This window comes from Staurois parvus, unplaced genomic scaffold (assembly GCF_062004578.1).
Source record: "Staurois parvus isolate SC_StPar_1 unplaced genomic scaffold, SC_StPar_1.0 ptg000081l, whole genome shotgun sequence".
In the NCBI taxonomy this organism is placed as follows: domain Eukaryota; kingdom Metazoa; phylum Chordata; class Amphibia; order Anura; family Ranidae; genus Staurois; species Staurois parvus.
The window spans coordinates 7,929,787-7,947,997 of record NW_028317877.1 but is presented as its reverse complement, the minus strand read 5'-3'; the positions used below and the strand labels follow the sequence as shown (position 1 = coordinate 7,947,997).

General features: G+C 39.7%; 1 protein-coding gene across 2 annotated transcripts in view; it reads right to left on the bottom strand.

The window, feature by feature from the left end:
• Positions 1–18,211, bottom strand: part of SIPA1L2 (signal induced proliferation associated 1 like 2) — a 314,324-nt gene that overhangs the window by 36,093 nt on the left and 260,020 nt on the right. For both annotated transcript variants that reach the window (XM_089669771.1, XM_089669772.1), the window contains 3 exons: positions 12,054–12,273; positions 10,270–10,401; positions 6,401–6,524 (listed from right to left, as the gene is read on the bottom strand). In XM_089669771.1, coding sequence (XP_089525897.1) covers positions 6,401–6,524; positions 10,270–10,401; positions 12,054–12,273 — 476 coding nt within the window. The remainder of the gene's footprint in view (positions 1–6,400; positions 6,525–10,269; positions 10,402–12,053; positions 12,274–18,211) is intronic.

The window sequence follows — 18,211 nt, the reverse complement described above, 5'->3', positions numbered from 1 at the left end:
TGTTTTCAATACCTGATGGAAAGCACCTGTATGAACCTCTGTTCTTCAGAGTGGTAGTCTTTAAGGGGTTGAATAATTGTGGCAATGAAGAAACCACATAAGAACCATTTACTACTGTATTACATAAACAATTGATGTCATTTTAGTTGCATTTGGGTAGTTACAACGTCCTTGTAGGATTTGATTCTGAATACAATTCCAAATGTACACTATAGTCCCTAAACCCCTTTACAGCATTGGGGGTTGAATAATTTTGGTCACAACTGTATATGCTGTACATATCTGCCACAGTCCTTGTACGCACAAAACACTGTTAACAGTGGTGAAGGAAGAAATACTCCAGCATCAGTGTGAGGAAAAAATTACCCTGCATTGATGTCAATGTGAGTAAAAAATTCATCTCCACCTGTGTCAGTGGGAGCAGTTGATGGTGGAGACAGGCAGTACAGAATGGGGGCAGTTGATGGTGGAGTCAGGCAGTACAGAATGGGTGCAGCTATTAGTGGAGAACAAACTCCATCATTCTCCTCCATGTCTGTTGTCCCTTGTCATTCCCCTCAGTAAAAGCCATGGACTAGCCGTGTCCTTGAGCTCAGGGCACTCAGACAGTTGATAGTCTATTCCCTGTATCTGAGGCCTGGTAAGTGGACTTTAGGGGGGTCTGTACTGGGAGAGAGAGATTTGAGTGGAAGGGAGTTCTCTGAAATGGGGATGAGTTTTGAGTGGAGGGAAATTTTTACAGGGGGGAGAGATTTGCACTGGGAAGATTTGAGGGATATACAGTATACTATGGGAAAGCAGGAGTGATATGTATTGTGGAGGGTTGGGGGGAAGAGATCTGTACTAGAGGGATTTTGGAGGTAGGGTGAAAGGTCTGTACTGTTTGAGGAATTTGTACTGGGAGGAGGTAATTTGTGTTGTACTCTGTACCATAGCCCAACCCCCTCCGGACTCCTGCACTCTGCTTTATGCACTTCTAACCCCTGCTCTCACTGTCTTATGCACTCCTAACCTCTGCACTCTGTACATTATTGTTTCTAAAAAGTGAGGGGAGAAAATGCCAAAAATTCAATGAGGTGCCCACCTTGAATTGAATCTCTCTAATGGATTTGCAGACGCCTGTTGTAATAAGTCTTTTAACCTAAATTGGTTAGTATCATGTAAAAGGCAAAGTATCTATCCAGAAGACCTGGGGAAAATGTAGGGTTGCTATGATAAGAGTCATAACCAATATGTTCTACCCCACACCCTGTCACCAACTTCATCTAACACCCTATTGATTCTGTCACCTATCTTACCAACATAAAGTTTGAATTTGGCTCCAGTCTGCAAAGCTGTGCCTGGGCCAATATAGCTAAGGGTGCTATGAAGACAAAAAAAACCCAATCTATCCTGTTGAATGCCTTTTCAGTGTTTGTTGAGAACAAAATGGTAGGTACCTTTCAAGCTCCTTGCAGATGAATGGAATTAAGTGCCCATTTGGTGCAGTTTTTGGCCTCATGACAATGGCAATGAGTTCCATTTGGAATAAACTGATATTCTGTTAAATATGTTTAAAGAAAGAGCTTAAGTGGAACTTCACTCTCAATCAACATGACTATTTTCAATCCTTGTGCTCCTAGCATTAGTAAATAAATATTAAAGTAGATCATATTTTCTTGTTTTAAACTTTTTTTTACATTTCTTAAGTTACTTTCTGGTAAAATGAGGCAAATGAGATCATACATCCCAGGAGTCTTCAGGAGGGGTGGAGTTCTCAGCTAAGCTTGCATTCTTCCTTCATGCTTGAGCTAAAGGCAGATGGATTCAAGGAAGTAAATGATACATGAATCACCTGCCCTTACTCAAGATGGCCATGACCAAAAATACTAGGGGCTGTTTCTCAAAATGATTTCTCAGTAAAATATAGCATTGATGGATGGGCGAGTCTGCTTTGAATAATAAACATGAATTAAATAGCATTTTTAATTTGTGGTGCTCAGATGTAGTGTACTTTAAGGTCAACGTGTAGAAGGAAGGTAAGGCAGATACTAGCTAACTGTGAGGGGTCTTTACCTTCTTCAAATAAAACCATGGTGTGAGCTCTTAATATAGGTCCACACAAGGATGTTGGCCTTTTAATAAGGCATTAAAGGCAGCAAGAAAAGAACACCATATCTCATACTAATCTTGTCTATAATACAACAGGAAAAACCTGCAGGAACGTGGGGCTTTATGTAGTTTCATCTCCTTTAAAACTGCAATAAATTCAGCTTCGGAGAAAGAAGATGACAAGGATTGGCTCACCTCTTTGGTGATTTTAGAATATATCCATTATTTCCAACTTGGTCAACTAATTTTTTTTATTGAATTCTCTGAAGCACCTAGCAATTTCAGCTGATTTGTGAACTTTCTTCTCTTTACCTATTTGTAGGTTTTTAGTCTAGTTTCTTTTATGGTTCTAGCCAGTGCCTTATTCGGTTTATTGCCAAACTCATAAAAGGCACATTGTGTACTCATTAGTTTTTTCCACAGAATAGCCTATAGTCTCTCTCAGTACCATTACTTCCATTGTCATTGTTTTGGCAAGGATTTTTTGCAGGGTTTCGAGATAATGCATTTGATCCAGTAGCATCCCTAATTGTTTCCCTCACTGTTTCTGGAGGTATGTACATTGGGCTATCAAAATGCCCATTTTGTAATATTTATGGGAATCCCACCAAGTCTTTGAGGCTATAAGTTCCCTGAGATAATGTGTCCATTCCCTGCTGTATAGCATCCTTAATTTGATTATCCTGAAAATTCAAGCTATTTACCCTCCAATGCCATGGGGAAACGTGATTTGTGTTTTGAGAACTTGTATCCCAGCAGGATTTTAATACTGACTAGAGCATATCTGAAGTAGTGAGAACTTCTATAGTAAAGGATGAGAATTTTGGTAACTCAGACTATCTGACAAGGAAAAAGTCCAACCTTGAGTAGAAATTGTGGGCAGCAGAGAAGTGTAGTTCCTTTTCTTCTTATGTAGCATATGCCACATACACCCATCTTTCTAAATGACACAGCTGTTTACATTTCTGTAGGAACGAGTATGAAATGTGTGATTCACTTCTAAACTAATCCACCAGGGGGGCTATAGCCAGATCAACACCTATACAGGACAAAAAAATCTATACGGGACTCTAAATAGGCTATTTAATGTGAATTAGGGAAGTAAACATTCACAAGTGTGCTTAAAGTACCTCCAACAGAACCAAATGAAGAAAGAGGACTTTCATGGTTAGAAACAGCTTATGTTACACAGGGATTGGTAACAAAGTGTTTAGAACGGAATCTAGCAGTATATTTGAACAGCCCCTCTTGTCTCAGCAACTGTTGTCTGGCCTTTATAGAAGATAGGAGACAGTGGGCCTGATCTGCTAAAGAAAATGTTTGTATTCTGTTGCACCAATGTGCCCATATACCTGATTAAGTAACCAAAGCATATTTTCACAGTATTTACTAAGTACACATGACAAACTATGATGACACACAGTACATATGGCTAATTCACGAACAAATGTAGTTTGCTAAGCAGCATATGCTCTAGCACATGAAAATATGCCAGATAAATGGAATATTCTATAATGTTTTTAGAACTCTGTTAGCAGAGTTACATGAGCATTTCATTCAAGACCAATATCGCATGAAGTGTGTAATAGTACTAAAGGTGACTAAAACATACAATAAATAATTACCCCTCTCACCACCAATGTTGTTTAACTCTACTTCCCTAAAGTAATAATCTTGTTAAAGAATCTTTAGCAATTGGCATACTTGTTAAGTGTGTTCGATGTCTGGTTCCCTGCTGTGTTAGGTGGTCCTTCTGCTTGTCCCTGCATTACCACTTTATACTATACTGGCAAAGGGAAACAAAATAAAAAAAAATTGGAATTCTCATTGGTTTATGCCATTAACACTCACATCCAGTGTGGTCACCAATGGCCAAAATAACTTTAACAAAACAATATACCTATGGCTTGGGCACCACTGGTTAAAAGATTGAGACCGAAGGCATGTATTAACCAGATCAATTTATATTAAATCTGTTTTATCAAAAATTCAGAATCAATAATATGCTCAATAACTGAGCCCTAATACCACATATAAATACAAAAATATGTCCTTAATTTTTGATAATGAAGATTAATATAAATTGATCTGCTTAGGTCACCTTCAATATGGTCACCTTTTACCAGTGCAGTGCAGGTAAAAAAAAGTTGCATGTAGACACATGACATAGTTAAGCATTCATGATGTTTTTAACATAATACTTTTTATGCTCTGTACCTACAGGGCCAGCGCCAGCATAAGGGGGCTTATGGGGGGGATGCACCTTATCCTGTGACCTGTTCAACTAACATCCCTCCAGTGCCTCTTCCTCTCCCACTCACTTCCAGTGTTTTTCCTTCTCTCTTCTAATCCACAACTCTGCCTCCTCCCCTCCCTCAGCCTGTATTTCCAGCACTGTCGGTCCAGTGCTCAGTGCTCTTGACTCTCCCTGTCTGCTGTGCGGGGACTTCCTGCAGGACCAGAGTGCTCTCCTACCACCAGGGAACTCCACTCCTCACATCCTCCTCACTATGTAGCACCCATTCAATCTGCTGAGGACTTGTGTGTTCTTTTTCTTTAGATATTTCTGCGTGGTGGTCAGTGACATTAAGCATTCAATAAATGTGTATCCTTTGAATGGTTACTATTCATTTATTGACATATATATTAGTACACTGCTGGTAGCTTTTGGGTTGTTTCTTTAAGTTTACTCTGTTGGATACCTTGGCTGTACTATTCACTTTTTGGCACTCTGATATCTGTGGGTGGCTTGGATTAGTGCAGGTATATTATATCCTATTTTTGTGGCATGAGATAGGGAACTGGGACAGCAGCAGCGGGCTTACCACGGAGCATGGGGGCAGCTTGCGGTACCAGAGTATGGGACACTGGACACTGAACGTTCCCCCGTAACCAGGGCTAGAGAGCTCTACACCAGCCAGACAAGTGACAGCATCTCAGGCACACACAACATAGGAGAGCAGGAGGGGGAGAGGTTTAAACACGGACACATTAGGGGAAGAGAATGGTAGAGGATGTGCTGAGATCCATACATATATCCATATCACCTCTATATATCAGAGTGCAGTACAACTGCTAACCCCTCACTATGTACTGACCCCTCACTATATGATCATGAATCCATTACAGATTACTTTGCTGGATAAGAGCAGATCGGGGTTCACAAAGGGCCCCACCACAGTATTATCCCAAGTATTTGAGGCGATCGCATGTATACCTGGGGCCTCCAAAATTAAAATTGCATCCTTTGTGCCATAGTACCCAGTGACTGGGGGGGTCACAGGCTGGAGAAGTGAATGGCATTAAAGTGATCACCGGTAGCACCGGATTTTGCACCCTGACAATGAGTACTGCTAGTTATAGCTCACTGACCACCAGTACCAGTAGATTTAATATCCTGCTAACCAATACAGCTTATTCTGGGGCCACAATCATCAGTATTGTCAGTTTCAGCACTCAGATCGCTAGAACTGCAGGTTTTTGCACCCCGGCTGCCAGTTTTAGACCCCGATCACCAGTCCCCTAGGTCTTGGCACAATGATCACCAGTCCCGTTTTTGAAACCCAATCACCAGACTGCTGAGGGCCAGCGACAGCATAAGGCTGCTTAGCCACCCGCTTTAGGGTGCCTGGCTGCTTCACCTATGTACACAAAAATCCTTGCACAGGCCCTGTGTATTGTGCAGTATACCAAAATGTAATGCTTGTACAAATGAGCCCTTACAATGCTAATTCATTCTTAAAGCAGTAGTAAACTAAAAAACCAAAAAAAAAAATGTGCTAGTATGCATTGAATACTAGCACATTATGAATGACTTACCTTAAAAAGAAGCCCTCCAGCAGCATGCTGTCATCACTGCAGAGGCTTCAATCTTCAACCGGTCTTCCTTCTGGGTTTGTGAGCTGTCACCACTTGAATGGCCGGCCCACGATTACGTCACTCCCATGTATGTGAGCGGGAGTGTCAGCTGCGGCACATGGTTCTGAAGGAACGGCACGTTTGTGCCGTTCCCTCTGGGCGCAAATGCCGGTGATGTCATTAGATGTGCTGGTGATGTCACTAAAATATCTCCTAAATGATCTTAGATTGTAAGCTCCAAGGAGCAGAGCCCTCCTAACCCTCTTGTATTGAACTGTATTGTTGCTGTATTGTCTTCCGCTATATTGTAAATCACTGAGCAAACTGTTGCCGCTATATAAATCCTTTATAATAATAATAATAAAAAATGTGCATTCATTTTACCTATAGTTAAGCTTTAATATGTAAAAGTAAAAAATGAGAGTTTAAAATATTGGTCTTATTTACATACCCTGTAGCATCACCATAGTCCTTCTCATTTACAGAGTGGGAGCCAGAAGAATGCTTTTGAGATGCTTTAAAGCTCTGTTCATACTCTATGTCATTTAAAGTGCAAAACGATTCCATGCATTGATCTGCAAAAAAAAAATGCAGATATTGATAAGTGCTTGTTGCTGTCATAATCATATACACAGTATATAAAAAAGAAGCAAAACATATATAGCAATATACAATTTTGACATAGATATTTAAATATTATTTATGTATGTATTTATTTTTAAGATTTGGGTACACTGGGGAAGTGACACAAAAGAGTGCGAAGGGAAGGCAACAATACAATAAAACCTTTACTAACCTTCTCAAACCTAAAGAAAAGGTTTAGCTGAAGTTCCACTTTTATTTTGTTTATCCTATTTGAAACAGCAGCATTTACAGTATATTTCAAAGATATACACTAACCAAGCATCTTTGGTACTCAAGGACAGTTCATTCTTGCTAATAGATACTGCACAGCTCAAGAAGGTAATGAGTTTGAAGCTTAGCTGTACAGTTAAAAGTGTGGGCTAGTGTTCATTATTATAAACTTGATGTCAGTGAAAAAAATGACAATTTTATGCCATATTTCCAGATGTTCTACGAGCTGATCTGCTACAGGGTGACAACATTTAGAGAAATGCTGGAAACACTACTCTATTAGTATATTATTTTTTTTTAAATTCAATTCTTCAGTTAAGCCTCCTATTTTCTTCTGTGATGTCAAGTTCAGCAGCTGCAAACCGACCGAATACTAATTTGTCCATTATTCAGATTCACAAAGTCTGTTCAAAAAGGAAGGCTAGTGGGAAAGTGATGCCGTTTTCTGCCTCTACAAAGCTCATTTAGGGACTGACTAGTTTCTTTACCCTTTTATAGCCCTCTAGGGCTTTCCTTTTTGATGAGGAAAACAGCAGTTCATTACTGTATTGTTATAGTTAACATTTCATAATATTTACCAAATTAATTTTTAATAAATATTTAATTTTGTTTGGTACAGGAGAATAGTAGCATTTCTTTCTTCTGAAAAAGCACCTACTTACTGTGGTGAAGGATTTAATGAGACACTGTCATCTGCCCATTCAGGGCAGGGTGACAGTGCCTCCTGATAGCCCTCCTCCTCCTAGCAATTTTGTTTGAAACCGCCACTCACCTTAGTCAATCCTAGTATGGATGTGTACATGTGAAATGCTCAGTCAATGCCGCTCCTCGGGGCATGCCCCCTGATATGTTTCGCCCCACCCCCTGGAGGCTTAATCATAGCAGTCGAAACATGTCAGGTAGGTGGATTGAAATATGTCATGGGGCATGGCCCGAGGACCGGCATTGACTGAGGCTTTCACATGTACACATCCATACTAGGATTGGCTAAGGCGAGCAGCGGTTTCAAGCTAAAACATTCCTTGCTCAATGGATGAGCTTTTCTTACGCTGGCTGCCAATGGGGCTCTACACATCAGCCTAGAGCGGCACCACCAAGAACTTATGCCCCCCCCCAGCAAGAGACACTCACCAATCCACCTTCCCTCACTGTCCCCCACTGCAGTGATGATCACCTGGGTGGATAATGTTACTGCCTCCCAACATAATAGTGTTCAGGCAAGCCCAATAAAATACTTACAACAGAGCTGTTTTTATGGCCAAATGATTTGTATTTCTGTTCATCTAGTCCTGACATTAATACAGCCCCATGGCACAGCATAGCCAGACAGGTGACACCCCTTTCTCTATTACAGTTATAGACTATAGAAGGAATTCATAGCAGCATTCATTTGTTCCTTTAATATCTGCCTGGTGATTAGCTTTAACTTTGACTCACAAGCCAAGCACTAGCATGTTTTGATTATGTTGTAACAAATCTATGCATTGCCGGTAAGGTCTGAGTAATGGACATGTAATTGGAAAAGTGGAAATGTATGTTCCAGATCAACATGAATCAGCATGAATTTAAAGTTCCAAATTACAGTATATTTTTTAGCAAAACAGAGCCTGGAATCATTCAACTAGGGATTAAAACCCATGGCTCTGACAACTGTGACAATAACCAGAAGATACATCTATGTAAAGCCAGCTTTACTCATACATACTCCTTGTTATTCATAATTAGAGATAACCGAGTGGATCTGCTGGGTTCAATATTTACAGTGAACTGAGTTGATATTTGGCTAGTGGATGTCTGCATATAATTTCCATTTCAGACATAGTCTACAGTTCATCTTTTCAAACTAACTGAAGACCTTCTACACAATAAAACTAATAATTTATTTCTATGTAAATTCGAAGTGCATGTAGATGTAGACCTGTATAAGGAAGATAATAAGACATGTCTTCATTTCTATGTATATGTGGATTCACTTTTTCCCATGCTGATTGTATTGAAATTTGGGAGGATGTACTTTTTATGTGTTTTATCCACAGGAACTTTTAATTTTTATTTGTTGTTTTATCCTCAGGAACTTTTACCACTTTTTCATCTATATTGTCTATGATTTTGTAATGATGGACTTTAAGTCCAGCCCATCAGTACTGAAGATAAATACAGCAAAGATCTGTTTTTTAATTTCTCTCCCCTGCTGTGGGCCCTGGGCAGGACATGGAAGACCTAGACTGCTGGACCCTTAGCAACCCAAGGCAAGAAGGAACCTGACTGGTCAGTTGAGCCAAGGAGCAATCTATCTTGCTGATGGGTATTTAGCCCTGACCACCAGACAGAGTGTGGTGCAGGCAGTTGGCTGGCACTTGTGTGGAGAGCAGAGAGTACCCAGAGAGTGTCCACAGAACCGGCACCCACATGGTGTGTGCGGGGTGCCTTGGGACACGCTTTGTCTGGCTAACTCAGAACTGGTTGGAGTGCGCTGCCAGCTATAAGAGCCCAGGATAAAAGGCGCTCAGTGACTGCTGCTGCTGCAAAGATTGCGCATGTCAGGAGTAAGTACTGCACAGATTGCAGTGGTCAGACAATAACAAAAGTAAACAAGTGAGTGCAGAGGTCAGGTCAGAAGTAAGTATTTCACAGACTGCAGGGTGCAAGATAAGTTCAGCTGCAGTACTTTAAATTATATTGTACCTTGTCCTTTGGCCCAATAATTTCCCCCACTGAAAGCCTAATGTCTGTCCATCACATTTCCTCCCTGTTGTGGGTACCCCTCAACATTGTCCCCAGGCACTGGGCAGTGTAGCTTAAACGTTGCAGCACACAGGCACCAACTCAACAGTGAGACTGCAGACACCTAGAAATATAGTTTGCAACTCAACCTCTAGCTTTGCTAATTTCATTTAAAGCTTGGGCAATGCCACTGTTGAGTTGGTGTATGCTCACTGCAAGGTATATGCTATGCTGTCAGGCTCCCAGGGATGACACCGGGGATGCCTGTTTCCCAGGGACAGACACCTTACAATAGGGACTGTTTCTAGGAAATGGACACAAATGATAACCTTAAACTGGAAAGTCTAAGGTTCCTAATCTAGAAACTACTTCGGTCCAGAACAAATTACTCTAAGGGATGCATGGTATATCTATCGGTCTTTAACCGCTTTAAGCATCAACATAAATCAGAGAACATTTACCTGAAACAGCCATATGTCATGAGATAGAGCACTATGTAAATCAAATTAATAACAAAATTCTGGTTCCCTCGAAACCTAAAGAACTAAAGTTCATCATGTGAATGATAAAGGAGAACATGGTTTAAAATGTCTTCAGTCACCCACTCAAAAACAAGTTAAATAAAATATTTTAACTGGATTCTGATTCTGTGTGAATCAGCTTTTTTTAAGCAATACTGTTCTTTGACCAGGAAGTATAGCAATTATACAAAAAAAACAATCAGGTAAAAAATGTGAGTACCTTCAAAGGCTCTAGCAGCATTTACAAGTCGTGGCCAATCCAAACCCGCTGCTGATTCTGGAAGGGGCATTAAATCTGGATCATTAAGTTTTGACTTTTCAGACAGTGACCCATCAGAAAACCAACAGTCTTCTAGGTGAGAGACAAAAAAACACATAAAACACAACTATGTCAGGGGAAGTGTGTCTTTAAAATTACATCCATTGGCAGCTTGAAACTTGTTAAAAAGTATTTGACAATCTGTACTATCTTTGGACATTAAAGATTGAAAACTAACATTACAAACAAATTCCCTTTAAAACCAAACCCCATGTCACTACAAAACTTCATACCAACCATGATGATAAGCACGGAAACAGTGATAATTTGGAATTACTTTGCAGCTTCAGGACCAGGAGTCTTGAAGATAATTGTGCCTACAGTGAGTCTCTCATTGTACAATTGATAGGAAACAGCAAGACCTTAGAAAGGAACTAGTGCAGGGATCTCCAAACTATGGCCCTCCAGCTGTTGAAGTACTTCAAGTCCCATTATGCCTCTGCCTCTGGGAGTCTTGCCTGTGTCTGTCAGAGTCTTGCATGGCCTCATGGGACTTGCAGCTCCTCAACACCTGGAGGGCCATAGTTTGGAGACCCCAGTCCTAGAGCAAACAAATAAAGGTAGCCACTGACTTGTTTTTGAAAGTACCTGTTCTAGAGCTGTCCTCCTTATGCTTCCTTCACTAATAGTTAGGTCACTGGCCTGAAACAACCACGTACAAAGCAGTTTTTTTTCCTGATCTGGTATTCATGTACATAGTTGCTCATAATGAATCCACAATAAGTATGCACCTTCAAAAATCAGCAGTAGAAGCTCCCATGTTTCTGTTCTAACAGATTCCCATTCAGTTTAGCTTGAATTGGATCGTGCATTAAAATTCCAAATTTACAAATGAATGGCTAACATTTATTGTCTTTTTACTGGGTTTTGTTTTACATTTCATTGAAAACAGTATATTATACCGACTGTGAATGGCTAACATTCAAAATAATTGATTTAAGACAGGCTGTAGATACAAACAACCTGAGAATCATACGGAAAGTGCCTGATTCTAACATCAGTAGTTGGACCATTTTTGGTCTCCTCTGAGGTGATAAAGAACTCATACAGCCATTACAGGAGCCTCCTATTACACACTATATCCGGAGAGAGACTGTTAAATGCAAATGAAAAGTTATTGCTGTTAAAACAAAACTTGAATGGCTTTGTGGCCCACTAAAAAAGTGCCTGCTGGTCTTCTTCCTGAAGACAGAGAGCTATTCCCTGGACCAGAGTAAATGAAAGAGATGATGGGAGACCCAACCAATATTATAGGAAATGTATACACAGTAACTAAATGGCCCAAATGACTGCAGTGCAGATCACTCATTATTTGAGAGTAGTGGCCATCATCAACCCTGATTCATGCAGATTTGTTTGATGACTGCCTAGCCTCTGTTATGTTGGGAAGACAAGTGCCAGTATAAAGTTATCTTCGACCATCAAAAATCAGTCTGTCATTGTTTTGGGCCCTGTAAACATGTCTTTGTAAATAAAATGCTATCAAATAACTATTAGAAACGAAATAATCTGGGGACCCCAAAAATAATTGTGGGGTCCTATTTGGGGTACTGATCCAAAGGTTTCCAATAAATATAAAACAAGAGATTTATATCATTTTTCTAAGCACTCTACACATACATACTTTGAAACAGGTGAAATAAGCATTTAAAACAAAAGTTAATAGCATATAAGAAAATACATACTTTTTAGATTTGCCAATCCAGTGTTCAAATCATTCAGAATAGGAGGTGTACTGCTATATGGGGGTGTTGTGCTGAATAAGATATCATTTGTTGAAATCTGATCAATTATTGAACTATGGAAGTTGGCATAGGCAGGTCCCCTACGGTTACTGCATATACTCTCATCTGAAAGTGTCCTGTAAATTGAAGGCCTTGGTGACAAAGTTCCATAAACTGAGTACTAGAAAGAAGAAGAAAAATATAATATTCAATGCATGTTAACTTTTGTTTATTTAAATGGTTATGTCATATATATTACAATTATTCACTTTTTTGAATAAACTTTTCCTAATTTATAACTCAGTTCTCCAAACTCTGGAAAGGTAAATTTTTGAAAGTGTACAGAGGAGCGCCTGGTACAAAAGTTCATCTCACTTACAGGACATTTTGAAACATTTAATTGCTAAGAGCATCAAATTGGCCGAGATGAAACGTGTGGCATCATTTGCTCACCTCTTCACCTTGGCCAGTCAACGAATGCCTTGAATTAATTAATAAAAATGCAAGGCACTCCCACTTCCGAATGGCTGATTTACCATATGACCAACTCAATTTCTTCCCAGCCATACAAATGAAGTGAGTAGGACTCGGCTGAAGCACAGCACACTACCATAGGCAGCATAAACTGTTGCACTGTATTACTGGATAAACAGTTGCCAGAGCTTTCTGTGACAAACAATAATTGTTCGAACCACACTGACCCACATTAAGTTTTATAAAAAGTCACACACTGAAGTCAAGTGCAATTCTTCTGTTAGTGGAGAATTCCCTGGAAAATTAAATTGCATTTTTTTGTTAAATTTTGATATTTTTGATATTCTTGGTATTCCTTTTTACCATTTTATTCTCCTTTTTAGCTAATTAATACCATGTTGATAGAAATAGAACAAGATTGATGATTGCTGTGTTGTTTCTTACTCTGTTCTCTGTTACTATGATGTATGTTAGCCATGTCATGTCTACAAAATTGTATAATATACAACTTAGCTTTCACTGTATGTATTACTCCAATCAAAAATCAAATCAAAAATTAATTGAGCCAAAAAAAACAAAGAATGCTCCCCTAGAAATCCAAGTTTTGTTGGGTCATATTTAAATAAATGAACACACTGAAAACTGAGACACATATGTGTCTTCACGAATCAAAATAAAGTTATGTACCAGCTGTCTGAAAGCATCTTAAGATAATAAGCCGCTTCTAGATCCTGGCCTGATTAAGGTAATCAACAATGTCAGCTGGAGCTAGAGAGACAAGATGACCTGTGGTGATGGTAGAACTGGCTTGTCTCATGTCTATGAGAATACAGTCCTTTTTAAGGTCTTTAAAATGTGGACACAGCAACAACAAAAAAAAAAATTTCATCTCTTACCCCTGGTTCACACATATGCGGCCGTGCAGGCCGCATTTTGCGCAGGCAGGAGAGCCCATTCATTTGAATGGACTCCCATGCCCATGACACGCAGGGAAGAAGTCCCTGCACTTCTTCTGAAAACGCAGCCCGCACGAGAACCTCGGTTGCCAGTACGGTTGCGTTTTCCAGTGCGGGCGGCACCCGCCCGCGGGTCTGCATTCCCCCGTGCGGTTGGTGCGGCTGCACGGATTTTCATGCGGATCCGCAGCAGCACCATCCGCACATATGTGAACCTAGCCTTAGGGCTCGTTCACACTTGACTAATTTCTAACCCTTTCCAAACACCCTATGTACGTTTTTGAGGCGTTTGATAGGCGTTTTCCAAGCACTAAAACCGCACCACAAATGCCTATAACGAAGTTAATGGTATTAACACCCCGCAAACACCTTGCAAACGCCTCACAAACGCCTGCCAAGCATTTGAGGAGCGTCACCATAGACTTGAATGAGAGGCGTTGACAGACTTCAACTCTTCCTGACTGGACATGAGGCATCAATTTTGCCGCGACGCAACTCTAACGCTTCATTGTGAACAGCACTGTGTGCTGCCATGTGGTTTAATTTTCATAGGTGTTTGAGGAAAAACGCCCCTCAAATGCCTGCAAAACGCCTGCCTACTAAGCTAGTGTGAATTTAGCCTAAGTCTCTTCAAAACACTATAAGTACAGAAAAATACCTGTTTTTTTTCGTAGACATGGATACTTTATAGTCCTCTCGTGCACAGACTATGGACAGGTAAAAAGTACTTTGAAACAAGCCCTCCCTGACCTTTCCAGTGGCTCAAAGAACCTCATACATTGCAAGAAAGTATGTTATCAGTTTGTTTCTAGTTTAGGATTATCTGCTGTGTATTTAGAGGTCTGGCAGGCTGCCAAGATTCTGCTCTTCAAAGATAGTAAAGAATAAATAACTCAAATTTCTTTGCCTGTGTAATGAACTTTGAAGATTAATTTACCCATAATTTTTATAGATACAGAGAGGAATGGGGTTTTACGGCTTGTTACTGCTTGCTTGTTCACAATATGTAATACTTTAGTTTATACAGTCCATACATACACAAGTCTACTTTTGGAGTGCAAGCTATGGATAATATCCTAAGTGGAGGCTCAGTAACTTTTTAAAATATATCCTGAGTGTCAACGTATTGTAATCCTGTGGAGACCTTATGTCAAAGTGTTCCCTATCATGTGATTACCTTGTCAGTCAATCACATGGCTTTGTTTGTAAACAGGTTTCTGTGAGTACTCATACTGCACATAGAAATAAATATTTTTCTTAAAAACGACAGAATAATATTAATAATAGGAAGAAGAATGAATATACAAGCACAACAATATGTACATAATTTTTAATTCACTTGTCAGCCTTTAATATTAAATCTTAGCAGAATATTTATTTAAACATTGTACCAAACATAACCTTATATATCCTTAATATAACAATTGAAAATTATTTAAGCAGACAAAGGCGTTGATTTAATAAAACTGGAGAGTGCAAAATCTGGTGCAGCTCTGCATAGAAACTAATCAGATTAAAAATTTTTTGTCAAAGCTTAACTGCTTCCCAACCGCTCTATAGGAGAACTACTGCTACTTTGTGGCAGGGCTGTGCAAAATCACGTATATATGTGATTTTGCATTTCCAGGTAGGGGGCACGCTCTGCCCTACCCGCGCCGCCATTGACGGCTACAGATGTTGGCCACCAGGTCCCGGTTGGAGATCCCCTGCTGGCATCCGGCAATCGCCTAGTATCACTGACAGGGGAGAGACCTGTGTGTAAACAACACAGGTCTCTCTCCTGCTAGGAATAAAAAAAATTTTTCTTTTAAATTCCAGTATATATACTGCCATTTGTAGATGCTATGACTTTCACGTTAACCAATTAATTTGCATGTATTGGGATTTGTTTTAGCAAAGACATGTAGCAGAATACATTTTGGCCTAAATTTATGATGAAATTTGATTTTTTAAATTTTTTTACTGAATAGGTTTTATAGCAAAAAGTCAAAAATATATTCTTTCCAAAATTGTTGGTCTTTTTTTGTTTACAGCACAAAGAAGAAAAAATGCACAGGTGATCAAATATGATTGAAAGAAAGCTCTATTTGGGTGTAGCATTGCATGAGCACGCAATGTCAGTTAAAGTAACGCAGTGCCGTACCACAAAAAAAGCCTGGTCAGGAAGGAGGGTAAATCCTCTGGAGGGCAAGCGGTTAATTGAACAAGCTGAATTTAGAAACTCATTAGCCACAATGTACAGCTGCACCAGAGTTTGCACTCTCTGGTTTTAGTAAATCAAAGTAGTACCAATGTAGTGATGGTATACTATTAAGTTAATCATCACATACTGATGCTGCAGAATTTGGTTGGGGCATCTGCACATCAATGACTTCTGGACAGGACAGTGTTAAGAAAGGATCATTATATATACTGTGTGTGTGTATATATATATTATATATACACACACCCACCAGCCACTTTATTAGGGACACCTGTTCAATTGCTTGGTACACAAATTGCTAATCAGCCAATCACATGGAAGAAACTCAATGCATTTAGGCATCTAGACGTGGAGAAGACAACTTGCTGAAGTTCAAACTGAGCATCAGAATGGGGAAGAAAGGGGATTTAAGTGACTTTGAACGAGGCAAAGTTGTTGGTGCCAGATGGGCTCGTCTGAGTATTTCAAAAATTGCTGATCTACTGGGATTTTCACATACAACCATCTCTAGGGTTTACAGAGAATGGTCCGAAAAAGAGAAAATATCCAGTGAGCAGCAGTTGTGTGGGCGAAAATGCATTGTCAGAGGTCAGAGGAGAACGGGAAAACTGGTTTGAGATGATAGCTAGGCAACAGTAACTCACGTCAATATGGACCGAAATCTTGGAGGAATGTTTTCAACACTTTTTTGAATCTATGCCACAAAGAAATAAGGCAGTTCTGAAGGCAAAAGGGGGTCCAACCCAGTACTAGCAAGGTGTACATAATAAAGTGGCCAGGTACTAGTAAGGTGTACCTAATAAAGTGGCCAGTGTGTGTATACATATATATGCTTTGTATTATCTGTCCTTTTATTTCCATATTGGGATGGGAAAATTCCCAGCTATTGACCAACAGAGATTTATTAAGCTGATCTGCTGCCTGTCTGAATATGGAGATTTTTATATTGTGTATTTGTTTAGGGCTGAAACAAGTGCTCAGTTTCTCCTCGACATCAATGTATGTGTTAGTGGATGCTGTCATTGTTTCAAAGGTATCATGGACCTTTTTCTACGGCTAAATAAATCAGCAGAGCTTTCCGCTTGTCAACATTTGTGACACCTAAAGTACTGCAGTCAGAATAAGAGTCAAAGGCAAGAAAACTGTATTCATATCACTCAGCCATGCAGCATGCTTTGCAGTGGTTTCACAGGTATGTAAAATAGAGAAAATAATGATGACACTGCATCCTTGTCACCATCTGTAGTGTTTGTGACTCTCGCAAATCTGGCAAGTTTCATATCTTAGCTCATTTGCATGCTAGTATCATAAGATGGCTGTCCCCAGCAGGGAGGTAATGCCATTGTGCCAGCATTGTAGTCTGACAGCAGACAGTACCACAGAGGATAAACAACTACATGGAATAACGAACACTAATAACACTACAATTCTTTCAGTGTTACTCTCTGAATGCAGATACAATATTGTTCTCATTTTCAGCTTTAAAAAGATAGCTATACACTAATAAAATGTCATCTGAAATTTTTTTGTTTCAATAACCTTCCTTCAATTTTCTAATTGTCAATGGAGTCAAAACAACATTCTTTTTTGACCCCAAAAGATAAGAACAAGAAGCAGAACATTTTCTCGAACAAACAAATTTCCAACAGTGAATGTGGTTTTTGTATGTGGAATTACATGTATTCCAAAATCCAATGTTAAAAGCAAATGAAATTCTGAGGTACTTTGGAGAGACTTTCATTAAGTCATTGAATGTACAAAGAATTTTCATACGAATGTTCATGAATGTTTGTTTTAAATTCTGCTAGTGTATGGTCACCTTCTGAGCATTCAAGCCATCCTCAATCCTCATAAAACTGTAATAATTACAAAGCATTTTGGTTACTGGAATAGAACAGAAAGTTGTGTTTTAATTAAAGACCAACCCTGCGCAACAAGTGACTGCAGCACACCGGATTGGCTTCTTGAGCTGTTTTTCCCTCCCCCCTTCAGAGCTCTGCTGTACAGTGGAGTGCAAGAAGCTGATATCAAACTTCAAGTATTTAACCAGTTTCCGCCTAGCCTATAGTCAAAAGACAGCTGAGCGGGACCACTCTACATGCGTGTGGATGTCATATGACGTCCTCCCAAAATGTGCCTTGCATGGGCCACGCTGCAGAGTGATCTCTCTCTGGTGGACACAGCAGATGACAGGTCAGTGTACCAGCCCGCTGATCAATCACAACAGATCACATGACAACTGTACACAATGGATGGCATTCATTCATGCCATTCATTGTGTACTATTGTGTTGATCTCTGTGATTGGTCACAGTGATCACATGGTACAGACCGGGCCAATCACATATACACTGAATGAATAGATTTAATTCTGAAAAAATTATTGTTTATGACAGTGAGTATCACTGTTATAAGCAGCCATAGTGTGTAAAAAAATTTCCTGATCACTTCCCCAGAGTAGTAGTGTTACTATAGTAACAGTATATA